This window comes from Magnusiomyces paraingens (genome assembly GCF_902498895.1).
Source record: "Magnusiomyces paraingens strain CBS 517.90 genome assembly, contig: contig2, whole genome shotgun sequence".
Classification (NCBI taxonomy): Eukaryota; Fungi; Ascomycota; class Dipodascomycetes; order Dipodascales; family Dipodascaceae; genus Magnusiomyces; species Magnusiomyces paraingens.
Window position 1 is genome coordinate 4,141,969 of NW_022474068.1, and position 18,762 is coordinate 4,160,730.

At 35.5% G+C, this 18,762-nt stretch overlaps 6 protein-coding genes across 6 annotated transcripts; 2 read left to right on the plus strand and 4 right to left on the minus strand.

Annotated features, from left to right (window-relative positions):
- Nucleotides 1–163: 163 nt before the first annotated feature.
- SAPINGB_P003045 (uncharacterized protein) lies at nt 164–2,244 on the minus strand (the record flags this gene model as incomplete). The annotated part of the gene is made up of 4 exons (XM_031997763.1): nt 164–208; nt 312–356; nt 414–503; nt 988–2,244. The coding sequence occupies 4 exons, from the start codon at nt 2,242–2,244 to the stop codon at nt 164–166; spliced, it is 1,437 nt and encodes a 478-aa protein (XP_031853654.1).
- Nucleotides 2,245–3,248: 1,004 nt separating this feature from the next.
- On the minus strand, nt 3,249–5,375 carry SAPINGB_P003046 (uncharacterized protein; the record flags this gene model as incomplete). Its single annotated transcript, XM_031997764.1, has 1 exon — nt 3,249–5,375. One exon carries the CDS (start codon nt 5,373–5,375, stop codon nt 3,249–3,251), a length of 2,127 nt encoding a protein of 708 aa, XP_031853655.1.
- Nucleotides 5,376–7,997: 2,622 nt separating this feature from the next.
- SAPINGB_P003047 (uncharacterized protein) lies at nt 7,998–9,788 on the minus strand (the record flags this gene model as incomplete). The annotated part of the gene is made up of 1 exon (XM_031997765.1): nt 7,998–9,788. The coding sequence occupies one exon, from the start codon at nt 9,786–9,788 to the stop codon at nt 7,998–8,000; it is 1,791 nt and encodes a 596-aa protein (XP_031853656.1).
- A 797-nt stretch (nt 9,789–10,585) lies between these two features.
- On the plus strand, nt 10,586–11,770 carry SAPINGB_P003048 (uncharacterized protein; the record flags this gene model as incomplete). Its single annotated transcript, XM_031997766.1, has 1 exon — nt 10,586–11,770. One exon carries the CDS (start codon nt 10,586–10,588, stop codon nt 11,768–11,770), a length of 1,185 nt encoding a protein of 394 aa, XP_031853657.1.
- Nucleotides 11,771–11,902: 132 nt separating this feature from the next.
- Nucleotides 11,903–13,529, minus strand: SAPINGB_P003049 (uncharacterized protein; the record flags this gene model as incomplete). Its single annotated transcript, XM_031997767.1, has 4 exons — nt 11,903–13,015; nt 13,076–13,176; nt 13,241–13,345; nt 13,478–13,529. 4 exons carry the CDS (start codon nt 13,527–13,529, stop codon nt 11,903–11,905), a joined length of 1,371 nt encoding a protein of 456 aa, XP_031853658.1.
- Nucleotides 13,530–13,904: 375 nt separating this feature from the next.
- On the plus strand, nt 13,905–18,735 carry SAPINGB_P003050 (uncharacterized protein; the record flags this gene model as incomplete). The annotated part of the gene is made up of 3 exons (XM_031997768.1): nt 13,905–14,181; nt 14,538–17,817; nt 17,907–18,735. 3 exons carry the CDS (start codon nt 13,905–13,907, stop codon nt 18,733–18,735), a joined length of 4,386 nt encoding a protein of 1,461 aa, XP_031853659.1.
- Between the last annotated feature and the right edge of the window lie 27 nt (nt 18,736–18,762).

Genomic DNA, 18,762 nt, shown 5'->3' on the forward strand with positions numbered 1-18,762 from the left:
TTATTTTCTTTGATGAGCTCATTCAATCGAATGATTGTAGCCTCAGCCGCCTGAAATATTTCTAAATATTTCTCATAACCTTCATATTTGGCTGTGTTGGAATTTATCTGACTGAGCTTGGAATACAAGGTCCATGAGGTTATTTTTATGAAGTCAAAAGTTTTCAAAAGTGCAGACCAATTTTGCATTTTTTCATAAAAGTGAGTGGCTTTATGAAAATAACTCAATGATTTCTTAAGAAATGAGACTGTATTTTTTTCTGGTAATGATGATGATGAAGAAGAAATTGATAATGTTGTTTCTCCTAATACCATATAGCTAAGACCTATCAAATCTGCATTTTCCGTTTCAAGGATCTATACAACAAAATATTAGAAGTTAATAGAATTCAAAAAGTAAAAATGTCTTCATACCTTTGGCATAACTGAATCGATTAATGAAATAGAATCTAAAAACTCATTCTCATCTTTAGAAATGCGAGCTAAAATAACAATACCGTAATACTTATAAATAAGTATTGAAGCTTTTTCAGAAAGAAAAATAACTTTTAAACATGCGTTCAAAGATTTGGCTGGCCGTTCGGTCTCAAAAATAATATCAATATTAATAAGCATTAGTTTTAAATTATATAAAACATCAGCGTTTTCTTTAATAAAAGCGTTCATAGCTTTCCAATATTTGTCTTTCAACGGATTTCAAACCTTTTTTAAATAGCAATAAAACCTCATATATATAGTAGTTTGCCTGAGTTTGATAACTAAGTTTAACTAAAGGAGTTAGCTTGTGTAAAATAAACTCAGCTTCATCAAATTTATTTTCATTGATTCTATGCCTCATCTTCAATAGCATATAACTCCAATACCATTGTTTATAAGAAACTTGCGATCTAATGGAAAGATCTCTGACTGATTCTAGTAACTCGAAAGCGGAACAGATTTCTCCCCCATCAAATAATATTTCTGCGTGCTGAATGGTACTTTCGATAACCGGTAAAGCGGTATATGTCATTTTTGAAAGAGTAAAAGAAATCTGGTTATATGTCGAAGCAATAGAAAAGATTCCTAATTTTTCCCAAATTGATGCCTCTAATGTGAAATAATTAAAAGCCGGTAAAACTGAATTCGATGTTACGCTGATAAAAAAACTCTTGAAAAGAGATTCAAATACTTGAATGAGTGACCCGCAGTTAATAAGTTGATGTAAAGATTCATGTTGAAGTACTAAAGAATAAAGACTGTATGATGTATCCTGTGATTTGGCTTTTAAAAATTGTATCATTTGATCCTTTGACGATAAAAAATCAGGAATTTTGTATTGAGGATGGAGTGAAATAAAGTTATATAACCAAAAATGGATATCTGTTAAAGCCATATTATCTTTATTTTCTCTAGCAACAGAGATAGCTTCACTGACAGCGCGTAAGGCTTCTTCAAAAGATTCAAACTCAGCATGTAGGGTTGCTAATGTGAAAAGTGCATTATGATAATGAGCTCGGCCATGTCTATGCATAGTATAGTCATAAAAACGATGTAGATATTCAAAAGCTTGTTCATAGTCGTTTTCTTGTATAAATTTAAAGTATTTAATATAATATGCTGATACCGGGAGTGACTTATCGTTTTTTGAAAGATCACCTAAAATTTTGTTAATTGAGGACAATGAAACCCCATCACTTCTGTCTAAAACGGCGACCTTCCCTTCAAGCATTATATCTAGTGTTTCGCTTGAAATGCAAAATATATGTTGTAAATCAGGGAGAAGAGACTGAAGAACTTTAGTATCTTGAAAAGTATAACTTTTAAGCATTTCAGAGCCAAAAAAAATCTTCAGAAGTTTTGCAGATTCCTTTGACGCGGAACAGAAATCCTTAGAATGAGTATATTGATATTTTTGTAAAAACGGTTCTCGAAAAGAAACTAAGCAATCCCACAAATTTATTATTTGGTCAAAAGCCATACTATCAAATTCAAGAAAACATTTTGTGAAAAAGGTTCCGATGACAGAATTTTGCGTTACACAATTAATGCCTAGAGACGCTGATTCAGTTATAATCTTACTATCTTTATCATCATGTTTTCCATCAGCTATAATCACAAATCCAGGAAGTCTATTAATAAAAGTATGTAATTCATCAATAGACCTTATTGAAAATAAAACTTCAAGAAGCTGATCAAAAACACGATTGCAGTTGTCATTAGCATTAAAAGTTTCATTATTTTTGGTGAATGCTGAACTAAGCTCCATAAAAGGAAAGGGAGTTGGTTTCCCACTAATAATGTCCTTAATAGTAAATAAATCACCTTCAATATTTGTATTGCGTAAGCTTTCAGACTGTTTGATGTAACTGTCTAAAATTTTAATAATATACTCCATAGTTTTGGGCAAGTTTAAAAAAGATATAGAACCAGATAAATAGAGTACTATTACTATTGCTATCGAAATTTTAAAAGGCGTGAGATATCTAAGAACAACAATAATGTTTTGATCATTATGGGCAAATAATTTTTTATGTGAACCAGTTGAATTATAAGATTGACTGTCATCGTTTAACAATGGTGGGGGCGGCAACTTATAAGACAAGTCTTCAGAAAACAAGTTTGAGCTCATACTGTAACCGAAAGAAATTTATAATCCAATTAACAAGATAATTTCCATAATAGACTAATAAACTAATAATGTTGTTTTAAATATTATCGTACAGCTGCTTTTGAACATTTAGGTAAGAAGAAATTTTTTTAAAAATCAATGACAAATTCTTTACTGAAGTTTACTCAACCTAATTTTTGTATACTATTCAATGAATTATGTTATCCAATCGCTGTTGCAAAAAAAACAAAAATAAATAGAATCGTGTATAGGTTAAATCAAATGTTATAATAATATTATTCGTATCTTTATAAGGGTATGAAGAATAAATAACTTTTGATAAAAAAAGTGCGGTTGGTAAAATATCACTAAATAATTGAACAAAAGACCAATTAGATAATAAACTCGTTATTTTAAATTTTAAGTAAAGCCAGACAACAAACGATATTTTATTGTAAATAAAACCCTAACCTGAATTATTAAATATGTCCAAATGAGCATGGCAGTTGGCTTACCACCTAGATAAGCCCATAGTTAAACCTCCACAAACCTAATTAGTTCACAAGCACTCAAAAACAAATTAATAAATTTTTATTCAATATATAAGCAAAAAATTAGTATTTATTTCAAAATTAAAAAAGCTATTTTTGAGAAGAAAAAATTCATTTAGGAGTAGAATTTTTATTTTTTAAGGCATTGATTCTCGTGGCAGCAACGCGATCAATAGGAAGAAAAGACGATTTAAGTGACGCAAACAAGGGGTTTTTAATATTCCGAGACTTAGAAGTATTAGTAAAAAATGTGGAGGTTAAAGTAATTATACTAATAGCTTTGGAACAAGAAACAGTTGAGTAAAGTTGGCTAAGTGATTGTTTAACATTGTTCTTATACTCAAAATGAGAAAAAACAATTGGCCATGCCTGTCCCTGCGCATCGTACGGGGTAGATAAAGTAACCTTGTTGTCGTCGTAGTCGTCAACACTAATTTGACCAATAGCTTGAAGCTGAAGAAATTTAGTAATTTCATGAGTAGGATTACTATCGTAATGAATACTGTTAAAGTCTTTCTGAAGTTTGTCGCTCTTAATAAGCTGAACCAACTTATCAGTTGATTTTTTCCCTTCTGGAGTTTTGTCAAGCCCAAATCCAGTGATAATTTGATTCAGTGTATTTTCCAAAGATATACCTCCTTCAGAGCACTTCCTAATAACTTCTACAAAACAAGAAATTATTTCCCTCTTTTTTTTTTTGCTGAGCTGGACTATAGCTTTTCCATCAGCAATAGCAGCAGCCTTGGAAAATAATGTCAAGCATTTAGAACCGTCAAATTTCAACCCAAGAAAGTGGTCAACATTTAAGTCCATGTATCTTAAAAGCTGAACTACCGACCGATCTTCATCAGGAGACTGAATAACCCTCAATGTGTGTAAAGCCATTGCAATTTCCTTTTGGCTCCAAAATGATGAATTTCCAAGAATTTTGTAAGGCACTCCATGCTTTTCAAAAGCCTCCTGTGTATATGCCAGATCACTTTGACTTTCCAAAACAGAAAAATCACGATACTCTAAAGAGGCTTTACCCGAAAATTTCTCAACTTGACTTTTGATAAAAGAAGCAACAGCGGAAGACTTTTGAAAAGGATCAGTAAAGTCAACTGCATAGGGACCGGGCAAAATGGTGCGTGATCGAGGTTTGATTGTTAAATCATTATCGGCAATATTTTCCAACAATTTAGCAATAGGCTTAGTTAATCGATAACCTGTCCAAAGAACAGAAGATAAAGATTTAGAATGCTCAGCCCCTAAAAGATTTTTGATAGGTGAAGCCATAGAAAAAGGGTGAATGATTTTGTTTTGATCGCCAGAAACAGTGATATTGCCATTTTGTTTAGCTAAAGAGGAAACTAGCTGGTACTCGGCACCTGTTATATTCTCAGCCCCATCAACAAAAACGCTTTGAACATCTTTAACAACATCAGGGTACTTGTCAATAATCTCATTGACGTATAGAACCAAGTCATTCATATCTAATGATTTTGTTTTCTTGCAGCGGGATTCATATTCAACAAGAACTCGAGCAATAGCAGGAAAGTGGTCCGAGTTAATAGCAACCCATTGAGAAATAGATGAATTTCCTGATTTAATATTTTCAATGACTAAGGAAATGTAAAGGGGATCCAAATCATCACCATTTTTATACAACTTATTGAAGTAGGAATTTCCAGCAAAATCCAGATGAAGGTCTTTGATATTGTTTTTAACAGGCTTTTTGAAGTAGCCCATATTTCTAAGACACGTTTTGACTCTAGAGTCAGCAAGGGATTCATTGACAAAATTAAGTTTGTCTTGTTCCGATAATACAAAAAAATTCGAAGATAAACCAATCTTGTAGCCAAATAAGTGTAGCATCCGGACACAAAAAAACGAAACGTAGTGCTTCCAAAAAAAATTAGACTGGACGTTAAATTTAGAAAGGCCATGATCTATGTGGTGCGCTAGGCTGTTTGCCTCCAGAGGCGTATGAGACAAAACGACGATATCTTTAGGAGAAATCCCACTGACAATGCTTTGAACAGCACGCTCAGCAAGTGACTTAGTTTTTCCAACTCCTGGGCCACCGCTGATTTCGAGGGGTAATTCTGAAGGTGCAAGAATTGCCGCTTGTTGAGCGCGGTTCAAGTATTGAATGCTCTCAGGGACAATGGCTGGTAGCACACGAGGGACAGAGTTAGAGGAAATTTTTGAGAAAGATGACTGCGTTTTGAAAAGTGGAGCCTTGAATGAATTCATGTAAGTTGAGTGTGTTGCAGACAATGGTGAAAATGTGCTACTGTTTAAAGCCGGTGGTTTAACAGTTGAATTAACAGTTGGTGGCTTAACAGAAGATTTTGAATTATGGTGGTGTTTAATACTATCATCTTTCCCACTTTGTGAAGAAATTGAGCAAGAAGATATACTTTTTTGGGTAATTAGACTACATATCGTAGTTTTTGGGAGCATTGTCGATAGATATTGTTAATTACGGAATAATTTCGAGAGCAAAAAAACGAAGAAATTGCCCCCAATTTATAATTGAGAAAAACCAATATCTTATTGAAACTTTGACAATTTTTTAAAGCATCCATTGTAACTAAAAGGGTTTTAAAATGGGTATATGTTGTTAGTTTTTTGATCAGATGAAATAAAATATGAAATTGTTTTTGTGATATGTTAAACAAGTGCAACTTCAAATTGCACTTAAAAAGGTTTTTCACCTCAATTCCTTATTGAAATTTTGACAATTTTTTTAAAGCATCCATTGTAACTAAAAGGGTTTTAAAATGGGTATATGTTGTTAGTTTTTTGATCAGATGAAATAAAATATGAAATTGTTTTTGTGATATGTTAAACAAGTGCAACTTCAAATTGCACTTAAAAAGGTTTTTTCACCTCAATTCCTTATTGAAATTTTGACAATTTTTTTAAAGCATCCATTGTAACTAAAAGGGTTTTAAAATGGGTATATGTTGGTTGTTTTTTGATCAGATGAAATAAAATATGAAATTGTTTTTGTGACATGTTAAACAAGTGCAACTTTAAATTGCACTTAAAAATTAATGATATGGAGAATTTTGTTAAAATTAATCACATGATGTTTTGTGCGGGATACGCATATTACATAAAAAGAAACGCTCTGAATTTTAGACCGTCACAACTAGCATTTAAATGATAATTAGCGGTTACGAACTTAATAAAAGTATTGGAGTTATACCCCTTGAAAATCTTTTTATTATTCATCATAATTATGATCAAATTTTTATTATTTGCACTACACTAAGTATGCTTCATAATTTTCGTAGTTATCATGGTTTGGACAATATCTCCTTAATTAGTCTATATAGTTATAATCAATCATTGAGCTTTAATCAATTAAAAGCTTTATCGAAATCATTTTGTAAAGACTGCGTCCCCAAGAGCTACCTCTGTAACTAGAAAGACCTTGAACTGCTGTCAGAACCCTTCTACCAAATTTCGTACCCTTACATCGTGGAAATTGGCAATCACAAATTACAACTCTTGAAATCCCAGGATCCTAAATACATTCAATCTATCACTATAAAACTGTTTAGGCGAGCACAGTTGGTTATCCAATTTGTATCTGAGCGGGCCAGAATCGGAGACAACCTGCAAAACCGTTGTTTATTATGCTAAGCAGTAAAACAACCCCCCAGCCATGCTACTCCCTGCCTATTCTTCTGTGACGGCGCGTAGTTAAAATCTACATATTGGTTTTGTTTCTGGTTGTAGCCACTGAGAATAACCCTAGCCACAAAAGTCACGGGACCCCGTGGCTTTGGGTTACACTTCAAAAAAATTTTATCAAAACCTTATCCCTGAGAACTTAATCAGCAAGTACTGGTTGAAAGGTGTTTCTTGTGAAAGTGCAATATTTTACTGATTCCTGATTTCCTATATAAAGAATAATTCATTAAACGATGCCCCTCAAAAAATCTCGAGGTTATTTCAAAAGAAAATCTTTAAGGTAAGCTAAAAATTTTAATGAACTATTGAAATATTAATTTTGACTTAGTTTTGATAATGATCCGGGTACCAATATAAGTTCAAAGCCTGGGAGATTGGGGAAAAAAAATAAATTGCCACTTGAACATGTTGATTTGGAAGATGATACACCGAAATCATTTAAACATTTTATGAAGTATACTGCTGACCTGAAGGAAAAACGGCTCAGTGGAGCTGTGAGAAATAAACCTTTAAATAAAAGGGAAAAACAAGAAAAGGAAAAGCAAAACATGATCAATAATTTAAAAATGATGCCAGGTGAATCATGGGCAGATTTCAATCGACGAGTAAATAATGCTCTTCCTTTAGTACATAAAAAGAAAACGAAACGAGATAATCATAATAGTTTTTTTCAGGAGAAAGGGAAAAAAGGAAATAATAGTGACTTGAAAAACGCTAAAGACGAAGATTCTAAAGATGAAGAGAATTACGATGAAAACGGAAACGAGCGAGGAGGCAAAAAAAAAAGAAAACGAGAAAATTCTCCTGATCCTTGGGCACATTTGGAAACTAAGAAAGACCGACCGAAGTTCGGTGAAATCGCTGATAGACCACCAGATTTGAGAGTACCAACTAAACTTTTGAACAATGTCCCCAAATCAGCCGGTTCTATGGCGAGGCGCTATATTTTACAAACCGAAAGAGAGAAAATCATTGAAGGATATCGTGCACTTATGGAGAAAAAAAAGGAGGATGCCTTTTTTAATGCTTAAACCTAGTTGAATAAAATATAATTTCCTGATAATATATATAATAAAACCAAATAAAGAATCAAAAATAAAAAATAAAGAATAAAGAATACAGAATACAGAATACAGAATACAGAATACAGAATACAGAATAAAAATCCCGTTAAAACTCATTTCTTTTAGGGCCTAAAAATTCATCAAAAAGCCTTATAGAACTAAATGATGCATGTTCCGGATTATCAACAATACCACGTCGTATCCGTTGCTCAAGATCACTCAAATCTATACCGTACTTTTCCCATTGAATAAAGGGCGCACGGACAATATTTTGCATCGTAGGGGCGCCATAAACACGACCAGTTTTACGGACTTCGCGCATAAAATCTTCAGGGTTGCGTAAAGCTTCTGTCTTGAGATTTTTTAAACAAATGATATCTCTTCGAGCTTTAGCACGCTGTGATTCTAATATTGATAATGCAGATGTTAAGGCGATATAGTCAGGGTTATTTTCAATGTTAAAAGATTGTGTTTTGGTATTATCAGGCGAAGTGAGTGAAGAAGAGCTTGAAGATGAATCTGGACTAAGAGCTAAAGCAGACTCCGACGAATGAGTTAAAGAAAGGTCCGAAGAAAAAGAAGCTGGTGATACTTCTTTTTCCGTCTTTAAATTAACATTTTTTTTAGATTTTTCTTTAGCCCCAAGTTTGGGATCAGAAACTTGATTTTTAGTAACCGAAACAAGTGCTGATTCTTCCATGGCAGGTGAATTTTCTTGAGTTGGTGGGGTTCCTGTGGATGTAACAGGCAAAAGTAATGGGTTGTTTTCAGAAAGTCCAAATATCGGTTCGTTGCAAAAACTTTCTGGAAGAAAAGATATTGGTTCAGGTTTGGAAATATGAGGTTGTTTATCGAAAAGAAAAAGGTCAGATTGAGCAGACACTTGGGGTGAAATGTAGTGATCGGAATCTTTAGATAGAGAATCACTACTTTCCATTGAATCTAGACTAAATATTGAAGACGGTGCCTCTGGGGCTAATTGAATGGAAGTTGAAAAATTTGGAGCAGGCGATGAGGGTGGAGAAAAAAAATGGGTACGTTCAATGCTTTGAACCTCATGGAGAGCTCTCACTCCAGGCCGTGTTTTACCAGAAATTTGGTTAAAGGGTAATTCTTTATATTCATTTATCACTGAAGAAACATCTAAAGATAAATTGGAATCCAGAGAAGACAGAAGAGGGTTTTCGTCAATTGATAATAATGAAGATGAAAACGTATCTTCTTGGTTAGAGTGATTTTTTAAGGCAGACTGTGCAACTGTTGCTATTTGAGAGGATTTAGAACTAATCGTATTAACAGTTGTTCCAGAAACGTTTTGATGTCGTTGTTTTGTACATTTCTGCTTAGTGTTGCATTCTTTTCGTTTGGCAGGCTGAACCCCTGGTGTTGGGGACCCAGACCGTTTTGTAGAGATAGAACCAGAATCAGGTTCCAAAGGTGCTAAAATAGTATCTTCTGCCGATGCTGACACAGATCTGGTTGATCCCTTTCTCGTTACAGGAGATGCCAAAGTTATTGGCTGTGGTTTGCTTTGAGTCTTGTCGTTCATTCCTCCAGGGACGGCGATGGTCATAGAACTCAAGTTTTTACTACATTTCCGAGGACGCATACTTTGTGTTGGCAAAGAGGCTCTTCGAGTAATAGTCTTAGACACAGGTTTTGGTGCAATGGCAATAGGATGATGTCTCTGTCGATGTGTTTGCGTTGCAAATCCGCTAGAAATAGTGGTCGAAGGCAGAGAACTCGGCTTGATAGTAATATATGAATGGTCTGCTCCTGTGTGACTTGAAACTGGTACTGATAAAGGTGCAGAGACAGCTGTAGTTGTTGGTGTTGAAGCGATCGATAGCACCGGTGCTTGTACGATAGATGAGGTTGTCAAAGTACCTTTAGTCATATTGAAAATAAGAGGTATCTTTGATCTTGAATTAGATTTTCGATCTATTTTAAGTTTGTATTTTGCAGAATCAAATATCTTTTTATGAACGGTCCCTAATATATAAAACCATACTTTCGAAATGAATGATCAACTTATAAACTTGCTTGTATTCTAAATCGTTGATTTCGATAGTCTAATACTTCTATGATTTTCTTAAGTATTATTTTATTTTATTTTTTTGCTCCAACATAAAAATTTTTGAAGGTTAGCTTGTGCATACGTTTTTAAGCATATCCACAGCCATATGTGATGAAAAATTTTTTTAAGTTGTTTCCTAATTAGGAAGCCCCGCGATTACAGCAAGGTCCGGTAAGTGCTTCTTGTAGGAATGCCCGGCACCGATAATCTCTCAAGCAACAGCATAAAATCTGCTGCTTGCTTCAGTTTGGAATTTTTCATATTTTTAATGAAGATCAATATCATTTAACTTTTGTAATTTTGAATTTTAAATGTTAGCAAGAAATCACTGTTCATTGTTCGTTCAACTTTCTTGAAAACAACATCATCTTTTTGATATTAGGTTTTCATACAATAGATCGTGATGATCAAACTCACCCCTATGGCAGCTAAATAACAAAAATATCTATTTCAATGAATTTGTAATTTAATATTCGGTTAATAAAAGTTACCCTGAAGTATCAAGTCCAAACCCCATTTTTTTAACCAGTTACGTACTGCTAAAAACGTTTTAAAAGTTTTTTTGGGGTCTAAAAGCCATTTCAAGAACAAATACAAACTAAGTCACAGATAAAGAAATGTTCAGTCCTTTTCTGAGACCCATGGCACCTGCCATTGCTTCCCAGAAATTTTCACAATCGCTGAAAAAGGGATTTTCTAAACCAATCTATCTGCTTTCTACGTCTATTAGAACATATCTTACTGGTGCCGGCAGCCAGTTTTTTTTGCGCAAACACACAGTAACAAATGCTACACTGTTTGGACAAGGCCCGAGGCCCATATTTAAACGTTACAATACACAACTTCCAGATCGTGTAGATCCTCGTGATCCTCTTGATAACTCGTTTAAAAATCGCTTACCAAAGTTTCCATTTCACAAAGAAGCACAGCCCACATTGATTCCCAAGGACTCACCTCGCGTGTCTAAAAGCATGTCTTTTCGTAAACTAGTTCAGACTCTTAGGTCTTATAAAGAGCCTGAACTACTTTATATGGCTGAGTCACATCGATTATACCTGGTTTCTTGTTTTGCTTTAGCATTTATTGTGTGCTATAACATTTATGATCTTCTTGAACGTACTCTTCCTGCTGCTTGGGACGACTATGTGCGTAATGACGAAGACCTGCCGCCTGCCCAAAATGTGGTTAAAACAATAGGACGACTTGGAATGGTCCTGGCTATTGTTGGTGTCTACGCCTCTGCCGCTATCTTTTTTGCTATGATTCCCACACGTCTTGTACGTCGCATATATTATTTGCCGGGACCTCGTGAACACATCCAGCTCATTACACATCCATTCCTCCCTGGACGCCCATCTCCTGTTATTACGTTACCTCTTGAAGACGTTACCATTGGGAAAACATCGAAGGTATGGACTGGCCAAGGATTTTATGGTACCGCTCAACGCACGCAGTTTTTGTTTTTGCTGTTTGAAAAAGGAAAGCTTACACCTTGGATTGTTGATCGCAGTGGCTGGTTTTGGGGCGATGGCCGTGTTTATGATGTTATCTTTGGAAAAGAGCCAGTTGAACAAGCTGAACTTGGGCTGAGTTATGATGATATGCTCAAAATTCGCCAAAAACAAGTTAAACAAGCTACAATGAATCTTAAGCAAGAACTGGGTCCAGCATGGAAACTTAAGGCCATGGCCAACCTGATGAAGGAGGACATTTCTAGTGCAAGTCAAAAGCTTGGAATTACAAACAGTACACCCCCTAACAAGAGCATTCGTGGTCCAGCCAAGGACAAAAAAAATCAATAATTCTAATACCTCTTCGCTGTAAATATACTTTTTAATTAGATATATACCAGCCTGTAAATATATTCTCAGTTAATAAAGTCAACTGTTTTTCTACTATGATAATTCAATATGAATGCCGATTTCATTAATTTCTTACAAAAAGAGCTCGCTTGTTCCTTGAGATAAATAGAATCCCAACCGATCAATATAAATCTTAGCCTTTTCGGAGGCACCAGGGTACCTCGAATTGAGAGTAACATCAACAGTCAAAAGGTCTAAAGGAGTGATATGGGCTGATTTTTTAAGCCCAAAAGGCTTTTTGTTGCTTAACAAGTCGTCATAGATGTCACTTTTAGTAACAGTTGCAGTAACAGGTGCTTTAGGGTACTTGATTGAAACAACAAAGGGGGACTGACCATGAGTTCTCGGGGCAATAATATCCTCAAAGACAGGGTCAAAAAGCACAGTCTTAGCACGGCGTGTAGCGTAAAACGTATTGGCATCTTTTATGGCACGTTTAGATGCTTTTTCAACAAGGGTTTTAGTGGATGGCGGGGTAATCCTGAGATTAGTTTCCAACGACTTTTGAAGAGTGGAAACATCGCTGAGTGTGAAAAAAGCACTTAACACGGTTGGTGCGGGAGGTAGAGTGGCCTCAGGCTTTTTCAAGGCGGGGGCCTCAGAACTCTTTTCGGAGGCTGGAGCTTTAAAGCCCGTGGGTGCGGCAGTAGCGGCAGGAGTAGAAGCAATGGACTTCTTTATGTTGATTTTTGATAGATCCAAATGCTGAAGTCGTTGAATTGAGCTTACAATTGTGTCAACATCAGCACGTGGAACTTTTCCGAGAAATGCAAGGATGTCACCTTTAAGCACTCGACCCTTGGGTCCAGAAGCAGGCACCTTGTCAAGCACATCTTGTTTGGTCAAGTTGTTATCCAATGCCAAAGCAAGTACTGATGGTGAAAGGGTTTGTAAAGGATTTGCTTTAGTCGTGATAATAGCAGTTTCTGTCTCATTAGGAGATCTGGTTACACCAGAAGCGGATATTTTTCCGGGCTCTTTGCTTTGGTCCGGAGTTACAGGAGAAGGAGAAGGAGAAGGAGCTGGTGCTGAGGCCACAGCTGGTGTGGCGGTAGCGGTAGCGGTAGAAGAGCCAGAAGCACCTCCTTCTGGTTTGGGAATTTCTAGCGTCTTCAGATCATCGCCGGGTTCTGCAAGTACAGCAATAGTTTTTCCTACTGGAATGCCAGTTGTTCCAGAGGGTATCTAAAAGAAATATTAGCAGTCTAAACGTTTAAACAGTCCCAATGCGTTTAATATACATACATATATTTTAGCCAGAATACCATCATCCTGAGCTTCAACATCAATCTGAGCCTTATCTGTTTCAATTTCCAATAAAATATCTCCAGCGTTGAAAGAATCCCCTGTTTATGGAGTTAATATCGGGCACAGTCCTTATCAAATCTTATCAAATCGCTTAACACATACCCTCTTTGAATTTCCAGTCGACAATTCCACCTTCAGTCATTGTAGGAGACATAGCCGGCATACCAAAGTTACTGGCAACCAGACGGGTTCCAGTTGTAGTGAAAGCTAATCCTGTTAATAAACATGTTCAATTGAGATACGGCAGAGAAACAAGGTCGGAAAACTGTAGGCCAGCTATGGAATACCGCCTTAGGTTTAAACGAAAAAAAAGTAATGAGAACTTCTAACTCGACATACCTCTGGTGCCACAATTGCGCGAAACAAAAAAAGTAGATTTTATAATATTCATATCAAAAGAAGATAGAGGTGATAAAGTTGAAAAGATGTTGGTAATGTTAGTAGTAGTAATAGGTTAACAAAGTAAAGATTAGATTTTGGGCTAGAAAATGAGGGGACAAGGAGCAGTGAGAAATATATTGAGGAGAAGCGGAAGTCTGACGGACCACGGCCGACCACATACTTTAAAATCTACTAGAACCAAATCAGGTTATTTTTATATCACATGATAAAAACGTGATAACGTGCACCCTAGCTTCGCGATTTTTTCGTGTATTCTAATTTTTTTTTTAATTTTTTTTTAATTATTTTTTACTTAAAATTTAGACCATCAATCAGTTTTGATTGTGGGCAGGCTTAAAACATAACACTTTTTTTTAGTGGAATAATGAATGAAGCTGGTCAGCAATTACGAATTCTTTATCGAAAACCTGAAGACTGTGCGGTAGAAGTTCAAATAAACAATTTAGATTATTATCAGGCCCCTCCTAATGCGTTTGATCGGAAAATAAATCCAGTTCAGCGGTCACTTAATACATTCCCTTCTGTTCCAGTTATTAGAATATACGGAACCACAGCACATGACCAACATGTCATGGTCCATATTCATGGTGTATTTCCCTATCTCTATATTGAGTATAAAGGTAGCTTGGTAGAATATGAAGGTATGCTAACTTATCAAATTATTCAAATATACATGGTTTAACAAAAATGTCAGTTTGTCATTATATTAAAAAACTTAGCAAAGCTATAAACGATGCTTTAATTTTAGCCTATCGAAGAAATAAAAATAGCCCCAGTAGTGTATTTGTTGCCAATATTGTTCTTTGCAAAGGTGTCCCTTTTTATGGTTTTCATATTGGTTGGGTTCCATATCTTAAAGTATATCTTTTAAACCCTTCACACATTTCGAAATTATCAGAGCTTTTTAATAATGGATCAATATTAGGGACAAAAATGCAGCCTTATGAGTCTCATATTCCATATATGTTACAATTTTTAACTGATTTTAATTTGACAGGGTGCGGACTTCTACGACTATCGGCTGCCTTATTTCGCGGACCTTTAAACACAGAGAATGGAGGAATGGACTCTCAATTTGCTTTGCATGCTGATGGTATTTTTCATGAAAAAAGTGTCAGTCCCAATCTCATTCTTCCTTCTTGTCACTTCCCTAAAATGGCCACGTGTGCTCTTGAGCTTGAGGTTGGTGCTGGCCAAATTCTTAACAGAAAAGAAATTGTTGAAAGAAATCTCCACCATGATTTCACTGAGGCTGTTATTTCACAAAATAATCATGATCAAGAACAAAGTAATACAACCAGCTTTAAAAGTGATAATTATACTGGGAATATCAGCTATGTGAACAGCTTAAAAGAAGTTTGGCTAGATGATTACCAGAGACGTCATATGGAAGGCGGCGGAACTTATACACCTCCTCAAAAATTGAATCCACGCTTAGCTTGTTCAAATGAATTTGAGCATTGGAAACGTGGCCGTGACTTGGAAAAAGAAGTTCAAGTTCGTATTCAACAATCTCAACAAGAAAACAAGGGGAGAAAAGTGACATTTCAAAATTTTATTTCGCAAAAAGACTATATTTTTGCAGTACCTACAGCTTTGGAAACTGTTAATGTGATGTTTACTACTCTAGATCTTGTTCTTACGAGATTAGAAAAATTGAATTTGCTTTCTCCAGAATTTAACAAAAAGGAAGAGTTTAAACCTATGGAAGAAATAAATGATAATTCATCAGATGACTCTGGAGAAAATGAACATGTCAAAACGGAAGAAGTTGAAAATAAAAAAATTCAAATCTTAAAAGAAGATCATAAACAAGATTATGATGCCAAAAAAAATTCAGAAATTGCTAAAGCTGATTGTATACCAGAAACAAATCCTTTTATTTCGGGGTTTAATTCAAATGACATATTATTTGGCTCGTTTGAATCCAGCCTTCCTGAAATTTTAATGGCTAAAACAGAAACCCGAAAACGGGCATTAGATTCTGAAGAAAGCATATGCAAGTCAAAAGTTTTATGCTCTTCTGTTAAAAATATAATAACTTCTCAGTACACGATTCCAAAAAAACTCACATTTTCACAGGAACAATTGTCATTTACTACCATTTCAGAAAAGCAAAATCTTAATCAAATTTTATCTGTTTTTCCGTCTTCAGGCAAAACTCTAGTTTTTAGCATTAAACCTCCAACACAAATAGAAGTTCAAACTAGTTGGAAAGATTTTAAACTACCTGCTGAGTCCCCTCGTCAACCGTTTTATGGAAATCCAGCTGACGTTCCTAAACATCCAAACGTGTTTTCTGGAGTAGAGTATAACCTCAAAGGAAATACTCTGCCTTTTTTACCTACTTTTAAGTTTTCTCCTAGCTTAAACCTAGATGAGGTATCAAATGTTTTAAACAAAACGAAACTCAAGATCACTGGAAAAGTTTTGAGATATAATATTATACCCCCTTCATTTTCTGAGGTTCAGAAATGGGGGGAAGAACAAACTCGTTACAAGCCTGATTGTCGATCATTTTATTCTCAAATTAAAGGTCCTACTCAAAAAAACAAATATGGCTTTAAATATGCTACCCAAAAGCGTAACGAGTTTCGCAAAGCAAGTGTTTCCAGCTCAAAATATTTGTCTTCTATGACTTTGGAGCTTCATATTTCAACTCGCAAAGATTTACACCCGGATCCAGACAGGGATCCAGTTTTGGCAGCGTTTTGGGGATATCAGTCAGAATACATTTCAGAAGATTCTATTGAAGGATGCATTTTTGTTTCAAAAACTATAGACGAACAAAAAAAAATTTCATCAGCTCTATCAAAAATGTTAATTACTAGATTTGTTTCTACAGAAGTTGATCTCATTGATGAGCTAATCAATACTGTTTTAGATTACGATCCTGATATTTTATCTGGATATGAAATAAATTCGACTTCTTGGGGGTATATCATTCAGCGTAGTCGTGCAAAATATGAATATGATTTGTGTGAAATGCTTAGCAGAGTGCTCGACAAGGCCAACGTTAAAGTTGGTGATCGCTGGGGTTACACTCATGCGTCAGCTATTCGTATATCTGGTCGACATATGCTTAACATTTGGCGTGTTCTCCGAAACGAATTAAACCTATTAAAATATACCATGGAAAATGTTGCATTTCATGTTCTTCACTATCGTATTCCTTTTTATTCGTTTGAATCATTGACTCGATTGTACAATAGTACTTTGACATCTGAAAAAGAAATTACAATTAACTACTATATTCAAAGATTGAAAGTTTCAATGGATTTGATAGATTCTCAAGAAATTGTTACTAGAACCTGTGAAGAAGCACGGATTATTGGAATTGATTTTTATTCTGTTTTTTACCGAGGTTCACAGTACAAGGTGGAATCCATTCTCACACGTATTGCCAAAGCTGAAAACTTTATCATGATTTCTCCTAGCAAAAAACAGGTTGCCGAACAAAATGCAATTGAGTGTATTCCACTTATCCTTGAGCCTAAGACCAATTTTTACACATCTCCCGTTGTGGTACTTGATTTTCAATCTTTATACCCGTCGGTCATGATTGCATATAATTACTGTTATTCAACATGTTTAGGTCGTATACAGAATTGGCGTGGGAGAAACAAGCTAGGGGTTTCAGATCTTAAGCTGCCTCAAGGTCTTTTAAGTTTACTTCAGCGCGACAATATAACTGTAGCTCCTAATGGAATGATTTATGTCAAGCCAAATATTCGTAAATCTTTGCTGGCCAAGATGTTGACAGAATTTCTCGATACCCGTGTGATGGTCAAAAATGGAATGAAAACCAACAAAGATAATGCAGCTTTTCAAAAACTGATGAATAACAGACAGTTGGCTCTTAAGCTTATTGCTAACGTTACATACGGATATACTTCTGCAACATACTCTGGCCGGATGCCATGTGTTGAAATTGCAGATAGTATAGTACAGACAGGTCGAGAATCTATGGAACGTGCGATTGAACATATTTGTGCCAATCATTCTAAATGGGGAGCTGATGTAATTTACGGAGATACTGATAGTTTATTTCTTCATTTTGATGGTCGCTCCAAAGAGGATGCTTTTATTCTTGGAAATGAAATTGCTGATGAGATCACAAAAATGAACCCACAGCCCATGAAACTTAAGTTTGAAAAGGTTTATTGGCCTTGCATTTTACAAACTAAAAAAAGATATGTTGGCTATATGTGGGAATATCCTGATCAGAAAGTTCCAATTTTTAATGCCAAAGGTATTGAGACAGTACGAAGAGATGGGTAAGTTAAAAAAATTGTCGTTTTAATTTTTGCCTGATTGATTCAAATTCATAAAAGTTTTCTTTTTTGCTAACATTCCTACTTTTTAGTATTCCGGCTCAGCAAAAAATTGAAGAAAAAGCTCTTCATGTTCTTTTTGATACATTTGACTTGTCTCAAGTCAAAGAATATTTACTAGCTCAGTTTACTAAAATTCAAACTCGGCAAATTCCATTATCAGATTTATGCTTTGCAAAAGAAGTACGTATGGGTTCATACCGTTCTAGACCTCCTCCGGGTGCAGTACTTAGCGCACGTCGTGCTGCTTATGATCCTTATTCTGCTCCTCAATACCGCGAGCGTGTTCCCTATATTGTTGTGTCTGGCCCATCTGTTGCACGCATTTCTGACCGTTGTGTGGCACCGGAAGATGTTCTTGCCAGTGGTGGAACGCTTATCCCAGACGTCGAGTATTACGTTACACATACACTTATTCCTCCTCTTCAACGTTTGCTTTCTCTTGCCGGAGCAGATGTGCGTCGTTGGTATCAAGAAATGCCCCGTAAAAGCCGTTTTGACGCAGCGCCCGCACTAATAGGAGGTATCCGAAGCTTTGTTCAAAAAGCTATGTGCCGGTCTTGTGGTGATAAAATTGCACCTATAAGTCCAGATAACATAATTGAGAATTTGTGCACAAGGTGCTGTCAAGATTTAAGAAATGTTTCTGTTAGACTGATTAGCCGGGCGCAAAAACGAGAAAAAAAAGTTAAAGATCTGGATGCCATTTGTCAAAGCTGTGCAAATATTTCTCCTGGTGTTTTTGTTGAATGCATTTCTAGTGATTGTCCTATTTACTACTCACGTGCGAAGGCAGTTTCTCAACACAAAGATTCTTTGGAGAATGACTGGCCTCTGATCACTAAAATTAATGATTGGTAATAAAAACATAATCATAGTCATGAATTT